At 42.9% G+C, this 18,274-nt stretch overlaps 3 protein-coding genes across 4 annotated transcripts; 2 read left to right on the top strand and 1 right to left on the bottom strand.

Moving 5' to 3' along the window:
- Window positions 1-917: 917 nt before the first annotated feature.
- On the bottom strand, window positions 918-2,278 carry LOC131884182 (uncharacterized). 2 transcript variants are annotated; one of them, XM_059231882.1, is made up of 2 exons: window positions 1,240-2,278; window positions 918-1,182 (listed from the first exon to the last, which is right to left on the bottom strand). In XM_059231882.1, coding segments are annotated over exons 1-2 (960 nt in total). In that variant the 5' UTR covers window positions 2,198-2,278; the 3' UTR covers window positions 918-1,180. The 2 variants fall into 2 exon arrangements, with proteins under 2 accessions (XP_059087865.1, XP_059087857.1); XM_059231874.1 differs by having other exon boundaries at window positions 918-1,166.
- Window positions 2,279-6,776: 4,498 nt separating this feature from the next.
- On the top strand, window positions 6,777-9,192 carry LOC131878069 (collagen alpha-1(XXVII) chain-like). Its single transcript, XM_059223973.1, has 3 exons — window positions 6,777-6,902; window positions 7,354-7,758; window positions 8,403-9,192. The coding sequence occupies exons 1-3, from the start codon at window positions 6,845-6,847 to the stop codon at window positions 9,065-9,067; spliced, it is 1,128 nt and encodes a 375-aa protein (XP_059079956.1). The 5' UTR covers window positions 6,777-6,844; the 3' UTR covers window positions 9,068-9,192.
- A 6,496-nt stretch (window positions 9,193-15,688) lies between these two features.
- Window positions 15,689-17,391, top strand: LOC131878078 (uncharacterized). The gene is made up of 5 exons (XM_059223983.1): window positions 15,689-16,015; window positions 16,112-16,262; window positions 16,331-16,658; window positions 16,727-16,838; window positions 16,908-17,391. The coding sequence occupies exons 1-5, from the start codon at window positions 15,769-15,771 to the stop codon at window positions 17,045-17,047; spliced, it is 978 nt and encodes a 325-aa protein (XP_059079966.1). The 5' UTR covers window positions 15,689-15,768; the 3' UTR covers window positions 17,048-17,391.
- The last annotated feature ends 883 nt before the right edge of the window (window positions 17,392-18,274 follow it).

Below are 18,274 nucleotides of genomic sequence, written 5' to 3'. Positions count from 1 at the left end.
TGGGGAGGAGGAATCTATTGCTTCTCTGGAGCCGAAGCCGAGAGAGGCTATTCTGAAGTGGAACAATCATAACTCTCAAGGATATTTCGCTTGCTTCATCGGCCTTCCATCGTCCAATTTGAGTCGCTTTTCCGCTTTTTTCCCTTCCCCCTTATCTCTAGGAAAGATCTTTACTGCACGAATATCTGTGCTCAAGCAAGAAAGGAAGCAGGGTAAAAGGGGTTTCTTGCTCACTTGGCTTATCTTCGTGATGAAGTTGGGGGCCAAAACGATGATCATTGATGCAAAGCCACGGTGGGAATAGCGTTTAACATGCATAGAACGAAAATCCATTTCCTTAATTGTGCCATTTGGGCTTACAGATACTGATGACTTTTCTCCTCTCTCGAGTCCATTTGCACATGCTCTGAATCTTTGAATGTTTGAATATTTGTATTGGTTTCACGAAAGCGTCTGGCCCGTGCTTATTTAGGTATGCACATAAGACACGCACCCAGTCAGACACTGGAGGTTTCCAAGACCGTTCAATGTGTCCGATCACGGATTTTGGCCGAGTTTTGGTAAAGACAATCAATGGAATGTCTGCAATGGACGTGGAAGGGCGGATCGAGGGTCCAAGACTGACCATTTATTATTTCGAAGCTGTATTGAAAAAAGGGGAGGACCCGAAAGGAGCAGGCGAAGACTGCTGGCTGACCAAGCCAGGGCGATCCCAACAAGGGAAGCAAAAATAAACCCTCATTCATGGGCGACGACCACCGGATTTGCTGCAGTCTTTCTCCCTTTAATAGAGAATGGTATGGGTTGTTAATGGAAAATGTGGACCCTGATTTCTCTCGTGTGATTTAGTACCAGTGGTGAAACTATATTGAGTTTCTCTTGTTGGCCCTGTGGAACTGTCTGCATCAAAGCGGGAATAAAACCTTCTTGGTTTATTTTCCAAACCACTGGCATACAATACTCTTGCCTCCAATACCCCACATAGACATAGACTTCAACTTATTCAAGAACTTCCTCTTTCAGAGTGATTTCCGTGTGAAGCGAGCAAAAGTGTTGCCTTAAAGCATACTTGGATTCGAAACCAGCTCCGCACGAATGACACAAGATAGTGGGACAATGGGTTGGAGCATGATATTTGGCCAAGTGCTGAGTAGTGGGACAATCCGCTGGAAAGAAAACATCCTTCAAGTCGAGTTAAAAACACACCAGCTTCCTGAAAACCGAGATATGCTTACTCACAATTGAAATGAACTTTCCGACACTTCACAGCGGGTTTCGTTGCGGCTTCGACATTGGCGACAGCTTGGGCCTCCAAACACTGATCTCTCTTCGATTGACTTAGATCAAACCCTTTCGAACCATCGGGCAGCCTGACTTCGCGACTGTTTTTGGTCTTTCGAGATTTCTTGGATGGATTCATTTCCGCGCACAGCTTTTCAGCCTGGGAGTTCCACACACTCGCTTCCACAGGTACAAAAATGGGTCGAATCTCTCGTGTTTCCGGATCTTGAGTGTGGGTGATTTGGCCCAACTCAATCACGTTCTGGTTGGGATCAACCGCCATTTCGCACAAGACTTCTTCCTCACCCGTGACTTCGAAATCATGACTGTCCGCGGGTTGGCGACAAACGCTCAGATGCTGTTGATACTCAATTTCCAGAGAACAGGAGAAATCGCAATGGCAACAGAAAAATGAGCCCACCACCGACCCCGGCAGGATGTCCAGACCTTGATGTTGGTCTTTGAAATGCTTTTCCCATGCCTTCTCCCCGGCCAAGACCGCGGAGCAATGAGCGCAAATGTGGGCTTCGTGGAATCCTTTAAAGTGTTTCATAAAATAGGACGCATTCAACACCTTCAAACAAGTGGGACATTGGGTCAGGTTCTGGCTTTGAAGGAACTGAGGGTCAAGATTGTGTCGGTGATGGTTGTAAAGGTGCTTGGAAAAATGGGTCTGGTCTAGCAGCACCAGGCACAGGGGGCATTGGGTGGTGACGTGTTGGGTTTGGAGGTGGGTCTCATAGGCGGCTAGGGCGGAGAAACTCCGGGAACAAACGGGACAACGGAACATGGGTGGGCCCCCAGAAGCCCCCAATCCCGGAGATGGTCCCAGGATGGCGGACGATAAGCCCTCTTCTGGGCCCAAATTCAGGTCGGAGGGACCAAAAGAAAACGGCAAATACTTCCCCAGGTCCATCTTAATTCTCTGGAGGCTTTATAGGCTGCACTTTTCGTAATTGTTGATAGAGTAACTAGTGACCATTTTGGGAACAGGGTGGCCATCAATTTTTCCGCCGATCATGCTCGGTAAAAGTAAACTAATGATAGAAAAGATACTTATTGTAACTCAGAGATACTTGAATGATGCTCTTTTTCCAAGACATTTGTGTTCATAGTGTCACATATTTGATTCACAAGAGTAATGAAAATCGTCTAGTCAGATCAAAATGCCTAATTTCCCAAAGACGAATCATCAAATCAGTCAGCTGGTCAAGTTTTAGGGTAGAGGGAAATTGTCACCTCTAACGATATCTTATTCACAATTAAAGGCTTGGATGCTGGCACAATCATTTTTCTTTCAGACCTTTGACCAGTTTGCAACCCTCAAAATTTCAAAAATCAGTTTTTAAGGCCCCATAAAAGAGTGAGAATACTGCTGTGTGAATATGCCTTCGTGATTGCATCCAAACATCCTACCTTAAAGACTTTATTTGGGATCCTAGACCCAACAGAGGAGTCGTCCAACCCTGTCTGGTATCAGAAGGAATTCCATTTCTCTGCAGCCAATTACGTGGATATGATGACAAACAAGACGCAAATTACAGCCAAAGTCGGCAAAACAAAATCCTACTTTGAAAAGGCATTGATGGTCACATTCATCCACACTTATAGGGGCTTCAACGATAAACCTTATTCTCCACCGATTAGTTGGCGGTGCTCATTTTTAAATTTGTGACAAAATGTTAAAAGGTTTAGATAGAGACTTTAATGGTTATTAATATCGTGTTAGGTTAGGTTAAGTTAGGTTAGGTAAGGTTAGATTAGGTTTCATTAGGTCAGGTTAAGATGTAAAAAAGTAGCACCGCCAACTAATTGGTGGAGAATAACGTTTACCGGCTTCAACGCCTTATTCAGCCGCAACCATGGGATACGTCGAGGTCACGTTCTAATGTTTGAAATCAGGGGGAGCTAGGGAGGAGATGTCCCAACAAAGCTCAACGCTGCATGGCGTGGCACTGAGGCTACGGGTTGAACAAAATGCCTTGCAAAGGTACTTAGACATGTCTTCTTTTCCTTTTCTGATGTATTGAAGCCTACTCTCCAAGACCACTTGAACCTAATATTGATGGAGAGCTTCATAAAAGCATGAATAGGTTAAATTAATCTGCAAACATTTTTTTCAGGTTGACCAGACTGAGGAGAACACCCTTAAATTTCAGAAGTTTTAGGGAATCAATTTCTCAATTTCCAAATTAGTTACCTTTTTGGGCCTGCCTAATCTCCAGAGGTTTTAATTTGGCAATCTAGCTTCTTGTACCTCAAACTCTAGATCTTTTTATCAAACAATGCCCTTGTCTGTGGTGCTGATCTTTTCCCGCGTCTGATCTTTGGGTCACCCTGGTTTCTAGGTACTCTCTCCCCACGCGACCTCTGATGGCTAAAAAAAACTCTTGCCTTATGCATGGAGTCCATGCCTTATGCCATTGTTCCGCGTTCCGTCATCATGTGGAGACATGTATGAACGGTATGAACGCCAAGAAGAGGGCTGATTTATAGCTTAAGTTGCCTAATGTCACAAGAGTTCGCAAATGAAATTTCAACTAAATTGGTTCATCATTGACAGAGATATGACCATTTCAAACTTGTGGGTCCGAAAGTCCAGTTCTTTATTTGTACCCGGTAGCTTGAGTAATATCACAGTGCAAGAACAAACAATTAGAAATGTTCGATCTGGAATACCCTCACTTCTACAGTTTTTCTGAAATGAACTCTACAGGGATGCCACAAAGTACGCCGGCACTTAGAAATATAAATAATTTTAAAACTATATGAGATGCATTCATCAAGCTTTTTTATGGTGATGTTTGAACTTTCAATAACCTTTCTTATTAGTAAAATTATTCATTTGGCATTTTGAAACTCCATTCACTGTGGCACGCGAGAGTGCACTGCCCTCCTTCCTTGATGAACTTTTCCGTCTTGACTACAAATGCGAATTTTTAGTGCGGATTTCCCGAAAATGCGCGGAAGTTTCAAATTTCACACACAGCTTGATTACAGTGTTGGCAGATAATCTCTGAATAAAAATGTCAAACAAATTTCGAGAAAATGCCAAATTTTTCAATTGTACTAATTAAGTCGATTAAAGAAACAATACCAGCCCTGTTTAAATCTTGGGGGGAAAAGTATACCGAACATTATATAAATGCCAACTCCCAATATACCAGGAGAAATTCAAAATTGCCAGACAAAAGTCCTCAAAAGCGGCATTCCTCATTTAGAATTTCGACCTCAACGTATTTTCTAATGTAGAGTTATACGATCTTTTCTCCATCTATGATTTACTACTTTGCTAATAAAAAAATGGGATATGATCTCTCATACAAATGTTTTATTAAAATGCATATGTGTTAAACTCACTGAACTTTATTGAATGATAATGCCAAGCTGCGAGGGTGAACAATAACTCTCCTGGTTTCAAAGACAGCGTTTATTCGTTAAATTCAACTATTGTAACTTCAACATAAATTGCTGAGTTGAATTGAGCATTCATTACGTTTTAATAGTGAGAACTTGAAGTGACAAAAGGTTGAGTGTCATTGCCGGACCTTCTCAAAATCAACAGTGCACAATTGAAGAATGTTCCACGATATATTTCCCCCCCATAAAGTCTTTCATAGTAAGAAAAGATGCCCAGAAGACTCCTGTAAAACAAAGAAAAAGCTTTCAGATTCTCATCGAAGCCGTTATAAAGCCTTGACACATAAAATTGGAAAAGAGAGAAAGATTCCCATATCGTTTATAATCCATGCCACCTTTTATCCATTGGTTCTGCTCACCGTATTAGAGGAGCCAATGCACCATTTTCTCTGATTTCAAATAGGGAAAGGTCAGCGATAATTGACGACGCGAGCGACATCATTATCCGTGTACATTCTGTACTGTATGTGGTTCGTTGTCTCTGAATTTGTTGTCCCTTTGCCTTTTAGTGGCCAATTTGGTGATGAGATGACTTGGGATATTGTTACAATGTTCACAAAGGGAAATGCTGACCGAGGCCTTCATGATCAGTGGCTTCATGTCGTAATGGAAATGACAAACATGAGGTCCTGGCATGCAGCCTCTTGTATACTTGGGAAAGGATGATGTGTAAAAATCTTGACATTTCCCGGAGGCGAGTTCAAGAAAAGATCTTTTTGTCCGGCCAATTGAAATCTTGAAGATCATGATGTGGCTGATGTCGACATGGTCACAGTTAGAAGGAGGTTCCAGGACCCTCCACATTGATCATTTGAACTAAAGTACTTTTCAACTGTATGGCTCAAGTATGGTAAACCTAAGTTATCGCTTATAATGCATACTTTTGGTGAAAAGCAAGTTATGTAGTCAAAAGCAGCCCTGAACTATCTCAAACTGCCCCGATAAAGGCGGTTTTTTTTCTTTACTTCCAAGATATTTCCATTACTGAATCAAGGACATATCTTAAAATTATAGTACATATTAAGGTCACTGGGATCTCGATTTGCCCTCGTCCTCCGTTCTACCATAGCCTCGGTTGGTGGGGGTTTTCCCCTTTCAGTCGAGTTACTGCGGATTCAGAGGAGTGTTTGGTTCAATCAGTCTCAAAAAGTGCCCGTCATGCAGTCCGGTGCTACAAGAAAGGACCCAGGGTGACATGATGTGAACATTGCGCACAACGGATCTCTTTACCTGGCCAGGCCCCTTTTTTACTTGATTTGGATGTATCGATTATATCTAAACACGGTTACTAATGTCAGGAATAAATCACCCTACTGAAACCACGAAGTAACACTTAATCCCTTGAGTATGAGATTTAGTATGAGATTTGATGAATGATGATTTATGTAAGCAAAAGTAATTGATTCGATCTAGATGTCCAGGGTTACAAAAAGATCGATGTTGTACACTCAAACTTTCATCAGTTAATAAACTCTGATCAGTTCATGATAGCGTTCTAGTGAGTGCGGACGAAAGATTGATACTTGATCTCAACACACATTATCATCTCTGTCCCGACCATAACAGTTCGAAATGGACGGCTAAACAGTGAGTGTGTTGTAGCCATTCCTGGTGACAAAGTGCTCTCACACATGTACATAACATTGTGATCTTGTGCCATATTATTTACCAAAAAATCAGCAAACCATCCTAATCCCATTCCAGTTAGGTAAATGTCTCAAGGGTTTCTTCTCCCATTACACTACTGCATCAAGATAATGATTAATTAATCAAAACTAACTTTCACTGCACCGAACATAAGGAGCTTTAGATCTCTTTTACCCTTGTTGCTGATGGAAAGTCAGTAAACCTTTCGTTTTCTTATCTTCCCAATATTCAGAATTGGTCTTTTACATGGCGATTCATTAGTAATCCGGATACCCACCTTGCAGCCGTGATTCAGTCCTTATCGGAGCAAGAGCTCAGCATCATGGGTGCTAGCCAAAGTAAAACCGAAGATGATGTGACTCGAGTCCAAAGAGACACAAGCATTCCAAATTACTCAAAGAACGAAGAAGAACAATCGCGCAACGACGATCATCTACTCGTACCGTCTGATGACCAGAGCAAGACCACAAAGGAGGCAAACGGCCAGCCAAAAAAAATGAACGAGCTACCAGATGACAGCCTTCATGGGGAGTCCATCGTGAATAGCGATATAGGTAAGAGCAGATGGGGGGGGGAGAACTTCTATATCTTTACATTTGCTTAGTGAAACTCCTGATACCACTGGCCAGTTTACCGTTAACCGTCTATCGTCTATTATTTCTGTTATGAATCAGCAATTTGGGGAATGCGTACATTGACAAGAGGTTGTTTTTTTGGCAATAATGACATCATGCTCGAAAGTTTCCGCAAGCCCAATTGCATGTGCACTGCTGACAGTTACCAAAGTATCATGGATGTGATTCTTTTCCGGGAGAGCGAGCACAGCAGAGGGAGGTAATCTGAAGTGATCTCCAACTCGTCCAAAGCATCTCACACCTGACATCAATCCGAACAGTTTCTGCCCAGTGCACATCACCCTCTTTCTTCACCAATCCGCTCTGTGGACGAGCGAGAGTCATTAAAACGGTCGTCAATTTTTGCACTCCCCGCTTCTATTTTTTTCAGACATCTACGCCGGACAAATGAAGCAGTACGAGACGAAATCTGACGAGAACATGTCTCTCTTCGAAAAGAAGTTCCAACGAAGAAATCTATTTCGAAGGAACCGAGGTCCTCCTTCCAGACCCATTCCCCCGCCTTATCATCGAATAGGCCCACCTCAAGAAACCACTACGTTGAGTTTTATGGACGATTTTGATCAGAGCCTCTTGCAAATTACCACGCCCACTACTACCACCACGACAACCACTGAGAAGACCACGACTACCACCCCGCCTCCTATTGAGTGGGCCAAGATCTCGGGAGAGACTTTTGGCGATTGGTTGGGAGGCGTGCACTACAAATACCCCACCAAATATTCTGATGTGACTCCACAGTTCTTGGCTCCAATCAACGTGGATGACGAGACAGGTAAGATAAGTTCGTGGTGTCAAGATTTAAGCAGTGATTCAATTAAATCAACACCTCATTATTATAACGTTTTAACAGGGCTTGTGAACGTTGGTATTTTAAACGTATTCGACAATGTTGTCAGTATGCTTAGTTTTCTCTCGTTTTGAATTCGACCCCAATGAGCCTGAATAATGTATGGAATCTTTTCTTTTGATGGTTCATTCAATTTATTGTAAATGCATAGCAAATGTTACACCCAGTCAACCATACTGAATGATTATGCTAAGAACAATAATTCTCTTCTGGTTGTAAACCAACGTTTTTCTATTTGATTCCAAAATTATAACTTCAACATGTGTTGCTGACCTAAGTTAATCATTGCTTTTTGATAGTGACAAATTGAAATGAGAGGGGCCTTGACAAATCTCGAGTGTCATTGAAGGACACATTCTCACAATCAAAGGTACAATCGAGACATGTCCCTCAAAAATTTCCCCTCTGATGTTTATGGTTGTGAGTGCGGGGTAAATTTGTACGCAGAGCATCCTGTCCATCTGACAAACTACAGTCAATTTCGTATCTTGTCATGACTGAAACTATTCTGAACATCATGCCTGAATGCACACTGTCGTGACAATTTTTCTCCTTTCATCAACTTTCAGGTGATCTCCAGTTTATCAAATCCAATGCACTTCTAACTGAGAGCGGAGAAGACAAAAGCCCTGATATTGAACGCCAAAGCCCTCAAGCTGAATCCCGACACGACGAGAAAGGTGGCGTGGAAGTGAAAGATGAAAAATCGAGTGTTGAAAATGACCCCCATCAAACAACTGAATCGGGGTTAAGCCTCTATCATGGGGGCCCTGCTCTATATCGTCTTCCGGGGCCTAATGGTCGTGGTGGACCCGGGGGAAATGGAAGAAGAGGATACAGAGGTCGATTCCTTCCCAATGGAAGATTCGTCTCTAGGCCACCGTTTCGAGGTGGACCTAGGGGACGATATGCTGCCACACGGCGATACGCAAATGGACCCAATGGGCCCAGGGGACCCCCCTTATTCAACCAAAGGGGTCAATCATATCCCCCTTTCTACCGAAGCAGAGGTCCTCCACTTGGTGGGAGATATCGCGGCAGGCAAAATGTTGGCCCGCCATTGCCCAGTCATATTGAAGGGGGGCCTAGTTTGGATCCAGGAACTTACAGTGTTGAGGAGGTGAACGGTCTTCCTCCTCCTCAAGGTGGTCCAGTTGGTTATGATGGTGCCCCTTCTTTGACATCCAACGGCAATTACGAGATCCATGAAGGCAATGAGGGCTCTCCTTACTGAGTTCCTCACACCTCAAATAACCCTTCCGATGGATCGGTGGAGTATGTAGATGAGGAACCCGGAAAGATTTATGGTATTGAGCTGAACAACAACCAACTAGATCCACCTCCAGGCAGATATGGCAATCGTCCACCAAGAAATTACGACTTAAGCCAAGTCAATCCCTATCTCGGTGGTGACGCATATTCCAATGATGATGAAAATAATCAAGGGAATGGACAATTTCGGGGTAGAGGTGGCTTCCAAAGAGGACCACGGAGAGGATTCAGAGGTAGAGGTCGAGGTCGTGGTCGAGGCGGGAGAGTCATCCCTCCTCGGGGATACATTGAAGAGAACCCCATCGCGGATTATGATGGAAACAATCTGAATGAGATTAATAATGCCTTGGCCAATGACTACGAAGAGGTTCCTACTTCAGAGAAATATGAAGCATATCGTTTCTCCCATCCTGGAAATCCCAATCAAGGTCCACCGCAAAATGATCTACCTATTAGAAGAAACCCTTACAATGTTGGAAATGATCGAGGAGGCCTACCATTGCGTGGTCCCTATGGAGGAAGAGGTGGACGGCCTCTACCCCCTCCCAATGTCAGGCCGCCAACCTATCGGCCCCCAGGATACGATACGACTACAACGGAAGTGCCGTTTGATGGTAAGAAGGATTTTGAATCTGATCGACACCTTTTCCCACAATTGGGAGGGCAAGATAAGCCCCAACCTCAGGGAGGCCCATTTGATAATTTTGATACAGAACCCCAAGACTATGATGGGCCCCGGGGGCCTTATACCAATGGACCAGGAGAGCCTGGCGGCAATGAAGGACCAAGTGGGCCGTCTGGGCCAAGAAGTGATGGTTCAGGACCTGGAAATGGCCCTTCCGGGCCAAGCGGACCAACAGCTCCAAACTCCCCCTCGGGTCCTACTGGAGGCTCTGGTCCACCAGGGCCATATCGTGGGCGGGGAAGATTCAGAGGACGTGGAGGAGGAAACCCTTTTCTAGGTGATGGCCCCCCTCACGCCAGGCCTGAGCCAAACCCTAATTATGATGATGCAGGAGGAAATGCTGATTATGATGACTATGGATTTCCACAAACAGCTAATAAGAGAAAACGACGCCAACCCGCTCCCATTGATGATTTTGATACATTTGAAGAGAAAAAGCCCCCTCCAAGGCCACAATTTGATGACTATGGCTTTGAAATCAATTATCCTCCAAGTCCAAAGGATCCCGAGGCTGAGCATTTTGATGGTTTTGGATTTGAAGATGATTCCAAACCCAAGAACCCCGCTCCACCATTTCAACCAAGGCCATTCCAACCAAGGGGAGGCTTCCGAGGCAGGGGCAAGCCTCGAGGAGGGCGATTTGTACCCTTAATTCTCACTCCCAGACGTGATTTACGGGGAAGAGGAGGATTCCGCTTGAATAGAGGAGGGCCGGGAGGACCTGGAGGACCACGTGGGCCACCGCCTCCGGGGGCAATTCCATATTTTGCCCCTGGCCCGGGAAGAGGCCGAGGTGGACCACCCAGAGGAGGAGGAGGGCCACCACAACCTCAAGATGATTTTGAAGATTTTGGTCTATTCCAAGAAGGTGGAGGGCCTAATAATGGTCCCCCGCAACGAGGTCCGCCACCAAACACTGCTCCTGGACCTTTCAGTGGACCTGGCCGTGGAGGCTTTCGTGGCCGCGGTGGCTTTCGTGGAGGCCCTCCTAGACCACCTGGGAGGCAACCTTATGATAATGGTCAAAGTGATTATTCCGACGGCGGGTCAGGACCAAATCAACCCTACCCTCCATCTTCTGATTACGGTGGACCGCCAGAGCATAACAGCGCTCGAGGACCTTATGCTGACGACCCTTCTGATTACTCCAATTATGACGACTCCCCCGACTACGGGTACCCAAGGCCAAATAGTTCGCCTAATTACGATGAGAGTGGACCACCTAACTACAATGATGGGAATGGACCACCAAACTACAATGATGGAGATGGACCACCAAACTACAATGATGGAGATGGACCACCAAACTACAGTGATAGAGATAGACCACCGAATTACAGAGATAGAGATGGACCACCAAACTACAATTATGACTCTGAGTCGACAGATTACCGTCAAGATGGACCGCCCGATTATAGAAAAGACCCTGAAGGCAATTCCCCCGACTATTCTGATCCCAGTGGTCTCCCTGATTTTACTGATTACTCAGATCGCGGAACTGATCCATTTGGACCCGCTTCAGATTATGGTCCGAGCAAAGACAGCTACGACGAGAATGATGGCCCAGGTGGTTCTCGGGGCCGTCCTGAATATTCACAGTACTCAGACTATGGAAATCGCCCTGCTCCCGCCGAAAGTCAAGACTTTGAGGACTACGGAAATGACGATGCTTTTGGACCGCATACAGGACCACGAAATCGAGGTCCAGGATACGATTATGATTCTGCTGGATTTAGCAATGCCCCTGAAAGTGCCCAACGCAATAGTCCACCTAATGAATTCCACGAGGTCCTAGTTTTCGATGGACCACCCTCAGATGGTGAGGATGAACACCAAGCTTTTCTCTCAGACAAAACGCCCAAGCCCAAATATTTCTACGAAAGGAAACCGCCAGGCCCTCCTCAAGAAAAAATCATCAAAGGACCACAAGATTTTATCGGGACTTACCAAAAGAGCTCGAAGTCCGACTTTCACAAGCCTGACTTCCATGGCGGCTCTCTGTCAAATACCAATGCGCGAGTAGATTATATCCCTGCAGATCATCCAGGGCCTGGCCCAGGACTTGGAGGGTTCACATTGAAAACTGATCGACCAGACATATCTACTTCCAATGATGTTGCTCAAAATGGTAAGCTGGGACTTGTGCATGTTGTCGGATCTATTTCATTGTACTGTTTATGTGCCATATTTTTCAGGACAAAGTGATGCTAGCACGACCACGCCGTTTCCACCCTTTGGTCAAAAGTTAAACGAATACTTTGCTGAACGTCCAAGCTTTATGGATAACATGGCCACTATCTCCAAACGAACGCTCTCCATTCCCCAAGAAGTGAAAGCGAGAGCTCCGATCATGTTCGTGGATCAATCTGCTTCTTATAGCAGACAAGGTCGAAATTTCGATCTTTCTTCCAATGAGTCATCGGCGATGACTCTATATTCAACCAATTCGACCGTGCCATCGCTCAATTCTTTGATGGGAGCTTTAACTTTGGTGAATCTGTCCGGTGTCGTTTCAAATAAGGCCCCAACTTCCAGTGAAAACCAATTCCAAAGTAATAGTACAGGGGATTCGCTTCTCACCTCAGTCTGGAAAGGTAAATTGAATTTAACACCTCCATCACTAGTTATCCTCTTCAATGCTTGTATTCTAAGGCTACAATAAGTCATAACAACAGTTAGAAGCTTCTTATGGTTAAGCTCCTGGTTTTCAAAAAGAAATTTGCGTTTCTTCACATGTATATTTAAACAGGAAAACTAGATGTTATCACTTTGAATATGTAGCAAGATTCAAAGGCGTGCGTTAAACATTATTTGGGTTGTAAAATAGATGGGATTCCATCTTTTTTTCATGCTTATTTCAAGCAAGCTTGTAACATATCGAGAAAATAGTACTTAAATGCTCTTGTACGATGTTCCGTTGATATATGTATAGTTGTGAATACTTGTTATCTATGTAGTGAGGGCAAATTTGTTTCCGTGGATCTAAAACATCAGTCAAGCCAGAGGTAGAGTAGGCTGTAAGATACATCAACCACTGGAATATTAGGTCAAGAATTGACATTTCGGAATCGGGTAAACGCAATGCATTCTTCTTCGTATGAGACTGATCCCAGGTCACTTGTAACTACATATTTCACTTTGGACCTTAATCAAACGACTGAGCCAAAGTCATGCCCGTCAAAGCCCACTACATAACTCTTCACAACATGAATGGGCCAGTCTTCTTGTGTTAATTGAGTACTAAAAGAGGGATATGTACCCTTTATCTACTTTTCATTGAGAAGCGTTCGTTTGGAATTTTGGAATTGATTGCAATTAGTTGGGGGTTGTCCCACTTGGGACAACGTGGGAGCGCCATTGCTCAGCCATAGATGTATTACAGAAGCACTCATCCATCTTATCTCACTAGCTGGTAGTTTATGGTTATACAAATACAGTTGATTTTAGATTTGAATCGCAAGCAAATCAATAGTCTGCTACTTAAAAAAATGAAATCGGCTCAACAAAAGTGACATCTACAGATGGACATTTGAAGGCAAAAGAGAATGAAAAATCAGTGTCTAGTTGAATGAATCATAATTCATGATTTGGCTCGATTTATGATTAATTTTTGGAAGGATAAATTTACGAAGTACGAACTAGAAGCATAAAGTTGTGTCAAATGGCAGGTTAATGAAACGAAATAAGGATCTCATACAGACGCACTTTTTTATCAGGAGACCAAAGGAAGCAAGTTTACTCTTGATGATATATTAATGTTCAGTTCAAAAAAGTACATGCGTACTACAAAACCTACTTTCATTCTTTAAGACTATTCTGTCTCAATCTGTTGTGTAGCATGTACTTTACCCTTAGGGCATATTACAGTAAAATAAGAATAAGATTGGTTGACCGATTTCTTTTTTTCTTAGATGTTTTTTCCCGGGCTTTTCTAACCGCTACAGGGAATGTAACCCCAGTACTATTAAAATGAAAGGTTATAATTCGTCTATTTATTACCTTTCAATTCTTATATGATATTTGGTCTACCAACGAATTTGAGTTGGCAGACCGAGCTAGTCCTTGAATGTAGGGTCGATCTGGAATGCTATCTAAAAATTTGTCCACGTTTAGCTTGAAAGATGCAACCGGATCAATAAGGTCTACGTATTCCCTACGAATATCAGAGGGAAGCAAGTTAGACAATGAAGGAGCCCGAGAGAGAAGAGATGTGGACTTCATTGTTCAAACTAGCCTGGATTCTCGAGGGCTTGAAGGTGCTCTCAAAATGCACATTAAGCCTCTACGGTCTCTAGAATTGACGCTAAATCCTGGGTTGGGACAAAGCTCATGGATACTTTTGAAGACGTACAGTATCAGATACCTTTCGTACCTTCTCTGAACACTGTCCAGTCGCAAGGATTCGCATTGGGAATTGAATCCCAGCGATCGATATTGCTCCCAACCGTTCCAGCCTAATTCGAAACGAGAAATAACTTATGCTGATTAGTAACTATGGGAATAGACTGATGGCTCGTAAATACAATTATAGTCGGTGAGCACGATAATATGTTAAGATTTTAACCAAATGGGTAGCTACGACAAAAAAGCTTTTCTAGGGTGGGCTAAGGACCTCTCCAAATAGTGAACAAAAGAAGTAATGCCAATATTTTACAAAGACAGGATCCTTGTCAGGACAATAAGTGAAAGACCCCATCCAATACTTCAATAAAAATTGCATATTTGCCGTTTCTCATTGATCAATATTGTTATTGCAGGACAGGAAAAGCAGCATCAATAGATTCAAATGTTAGTGGCACTGGCCTGATATATTCATAAGCTCACATGCACTGCCCTATGAATTCAAGATAAGAAATACATTACTGCATAATGCAACCGGCACGGGTGAATTCGCTTGCATAAGTGCATTTTGTTGTCAATTCATTTTGAAAGTATTTGCACATGGTTGTACTTACCCATGATCAGGGTGAAAAAGTCATTTCAGAGTGCTTCCTGCATTTCTATGTCAAAATATTGACTAAAAATAGTTTATACATTTTGTCACCGTGAGCCCTCAATTAAAAGTATGCAGTCGTTTTCAGACGTTTAGCCAAGCTCTAATTTCAGGCAACACAAGGGCCAATGATGAAAATTGGACGATTTAAACTTTTTTTAAGCATGGCACGGATAAAGAAGGGTCGCCAGCTTCGCAAAATCCGCTTTAAGTGCCAATTTTGCATCAATCGCATTGGTAACGCTGTTCCACAATTAGCCATGAATTGCTCTTGATCTTTATTTCTGTCAAATCTGCCAAATATTCTCACCTTTGATTTTCAAGTCCCAAGAACACCTGTCTCTGAAAGCGCATTTTGATTGTGTGAAGTTGGTAGCTTGTGGTAGCGAAACAAAATATTAGTTGCAAGAGATTGCCAACAAAAAAAAATGTCATCAAGGTGTCTTAGGTTAATAATATATTTTTACATAACCAAAGGTGATGTCACGCAAAATGGGGACATGGCTCAGAATTTTACATGATAACGGAAATATGAAAATCAACTGAAACAGCCCAATTGACAACAAATTCAAGATCGTAGACGATCGCCTTTACGAATATGTTTTGGAATGTTATATTTTAACGATTTATTGCTTACATTGGACCACACTTATTCAAATCCCGCGCATGCAGGCTTAGAAATTAGAATAATAGGGAATTGATATGATCAGCTCCTCTTTAGAGTGGTCCTTTACTCTCTCTCTTTCTCTCTGAAATTGCTTTTAAATTACATTTCATACCATATTGACAATGTGATGAAACACATCTTTATTCGTGAATCGGGATGTGGCTCTTTCTACATATGATTTCTTTATTGAACGCATTTGTGGCGCTTGTTTGTTTGTTTGAACGAATTGTTATTTACATTTTCACATGTTATCTTTATCTGCATGTGTGCAGTTTGGTGATAAAAAGTATTAAATACTAAATAGATGTTGATATCAACATGCTCTTCAGAGGGGTAGGATTCAGTTACTTTACAATCCAGAAACGATTCAGTTGGGGCAAAATGTCGCTCTTCCGTGTACTTCTGTTTTCAATCTTACCCATGATTGCATTGGGTCAAATGTTCGTCGAGTCATATTGGGAATCCTGGGTACTAAAGGATTACCCTGACGATTATTGCGCCCTTCTCAAAGACGTACCTGCATCACCCATCGGCAGCACATTTGGCGCCAATTATATTGATATCGGTAAGTGCTCACTTTTCTGTTGACTTGACCATCTACGTAGATTTGTACTGCCTACAAGCCTAGGGATTCCTTCGTCTGATATATCTTAATTCACAGCATTTGGAGATTATTCCGGTGGGTTTGGAGGCGTAGAAGTCAATGACTCGGTGATTCGCGAGGGCATTGAAGCTATCCACGCCAAAGGTGGCAAAGTCAAAATTGCCTATGGTGGGGCTCTATACTCCATGCAGATCTATATTCAAAACCAGTGAGCAATTTCACTTTCGATTACGCTATCCTTGATTCTCAAATACCAATCCCTCACATCATGAAAAGGATGCAGGCCATGGCTTTTGCGCAATCTCTCAAGGATGTGAAAGACAACTTTGGGATTGATGGCGTGGACTTTGATGTAGAGGACGGCGGTGTGGATGGCCAACTTCAAATGGAAGTCATGAAAGCCGTTCGAGCCACATGCGGGGACGACTTTCATATCAGTTACACTCTGCCATGTTTGTCGTCGCAATTCGAACCTTGGACGAGCACGTTAGTCTTGTCCCATCAATATCTGGATGCTGTTAACGTGATGGCTTATGATTACTATTGGCCGGGTTATAGTTTTGACCAAGATATTGCAGTTTTGGAAGGCCTTGGAATCCCACGGGTAATTTGAGCATTGATATTGGGCTGCTTTTTAGTATTCATTTCGTAATTTCTCATCCCCGCTTACAGTCTAAGATGGTATTCGGATTGATGCCTGGCCATCATGATGCTGGTAACGAGTATACGTCCCTCGATGAGGCCCTTAATAGCACAAGGTTTGCCAAATCATCTGGTTTGGCCGGTAAGTTGGCCCTGACGTCCAAATTAGAAGGTGTTTCAATTACCCGCTTATCATTTTCAATAATTGTAGGCATGATGACTTGGGATATCAACCGTGATTGTGATCAGAGGAAAGGGTATCCTCAAGGAGACGATAATCTCTTTCAGACTGGTCTACCACCGGCGACTTTCTTGAACACTATCAGTGCTGAAATAAATAATGGAAATTAAAACGTTGTATGATCCCTCCATCCATTGTTCGCATCAAGCTTCTATCCATACTTCTATCCATACTTCTATCCATTCAAGCTTACCCTGCATTTTTTTCATTACCGTTTTTTTCATTTCATTTCAGGCATCGAAAAATGGACCTCCATCAATCATGACCCAGTTTAGACTCAGGAATTCAACAATTTCATGGAAATATCATTTACTATTCTAGTTATGTAGCTCTCTTCCAAATAATCTCTCTCATTCTGCTTCATTTTTGAAGCCTTTCCGATTCAATTCAAACATGTAATATCATAATTACTACAGTTTAGTTGGTTATTGTTAATACATACAGTATCAAATTATGATTGGATTATGGAACTCATTCTAATTCTTTGTTGCAAGGATACTCTGAGAGCGGCCATTTATTCATGTCACGAAAACAGGAAAATAGATTTCCTTTGTGACAAAATCATGTCTCAGTCGATGTGGATACTTACCGACCGAGCTTCATTCATCTATTGATATCCTACGTAGTGATATTACCATCCCACAGGTGATGTGGGTTGGTACTCTCGTAATCATCCGAAGCTTTTGGTGTTAGGTCGTTGGTGTAGAGCACTCAAACGAGTTGGTGACCCACAGTTAGAAGCTATCCTGTTCATGAACTGCGCAGTTCATGTCCCTAGACAAAAGCGAATGGTTGGGATTCTTTGATAAGTTGCAACTCGTGACTTGAAAGAAGTGTCGATTGTTGGGCTATAAAATGCAAACACTTGAACTCTCGTAAAAAGATGGACGCCTTAGCAATCGACTTTGTCATCTTGGTGGGAGCTTCAGTGCTGGTTCTGGGACTCTTAGTATGTTGCAAGATTTGTGTAAAAAAGCCTCCGAAACCATCAAGTGTCGTACCAGAGCCGGCAGAAAACCGTGAAGTGAGAATAACCCGAACATGGATCTATCAAAGATCAGAGGATAACGAAGGCGTCTTCGGATATCGGATAGAGCACATGGATAATACCACTGTCAAACTTACGCAAGCACATGAAGATCAACCTCCCAGCTACAACTCCCTATTCCCGCCGAAGAATAGCCACGGAACTTAAAATAGCCATTTGCAAAACCTCGAAATTACCTTCTTCTTGAACCTCTCTTTAAATACATTCAGATATGAAACACTCCTATGAAGCTCGTTCTTAGAAACATGAATGAAACAGTCGATGTCGTTGAACACGTGTTACCAGTTAC

The sequence above is a fragment of the Tigriopus californicus genome, chromosome 1 (assembly GCF_007210705.1).
Source record: "Tigriopus californicus strain San Diego chromosome 1, Tcal_SD_v2.1, whole genome shotgun sequence".
NCBI lineage: Eukaryota > Metazoa > Arthropoda > Copepoda > Harpacticoida > Harpacticidae > Tigriopus > Tigriopus californicus.
The sequence above is the reverse complement of the archived record's forward strand: the minus strand, read 5'-3'. Positions and strand labels throughout refer to the sequence as shown.

Bases quoted from the DNA above. Each gene is read 5' to 3' on its own strand.
- LOC131884182 (XM_059231874.1), bottom strand. From the start codon at position 2,197: ATGGACCTGGGGAAGTATTTGCCGTTTTCTTTTGGTCCCTCCGACCTG. The intron at 1,167-1,239 runs GTGAGTAAGCAT...TTTTCTTTCCAG, and splicing joins TCGGAAAGTTCATTTCAATT to CGGATTGTCCCACTACTCAG.
- LOC131878069 (XM_059223973.1), top strand. From the start codon at position 6,845: ATGAACGAGCTACCAGATGACAGCCTTCATGGGGAGTCCATCGTGAAT. The intron at 6,903-7,353 runs GTAAGAGCAGAT...TATTTTTTTCAG, and splicing joins CATCGTGAATAGCGATATAG to ACATCTACGCCGGACAAATG. The intron at 7,759-8,402 runs GTAAGATAAGTT...ATCAACTTTCAG, and splicing joins CAACGTGGATGACGAGACAG to GTGATCTCCAGTTTATCAAA.
- LOC131878078 (XM_059223983.1), top strand. From the start codon at position 15,769: ATGCTCTTCAGAGGGGTAGGATTCAGTTACTTTACAATCCAGAAACGA. The intron at 16,016-16,111 runs GTAAGTGCTCAC...CTTAATTCACAG, and splicing joins CGCCAATTATATTGATATCG to CATTTGGAGATTATTCCGGT. The intron at 16,659-16,726 runs GTAATTTGAGCA...CCCCGCTTACAG, and splicing joins AAGGCCTTGGAATCCCACGG to TCTAAGATGGTATTCGGATT.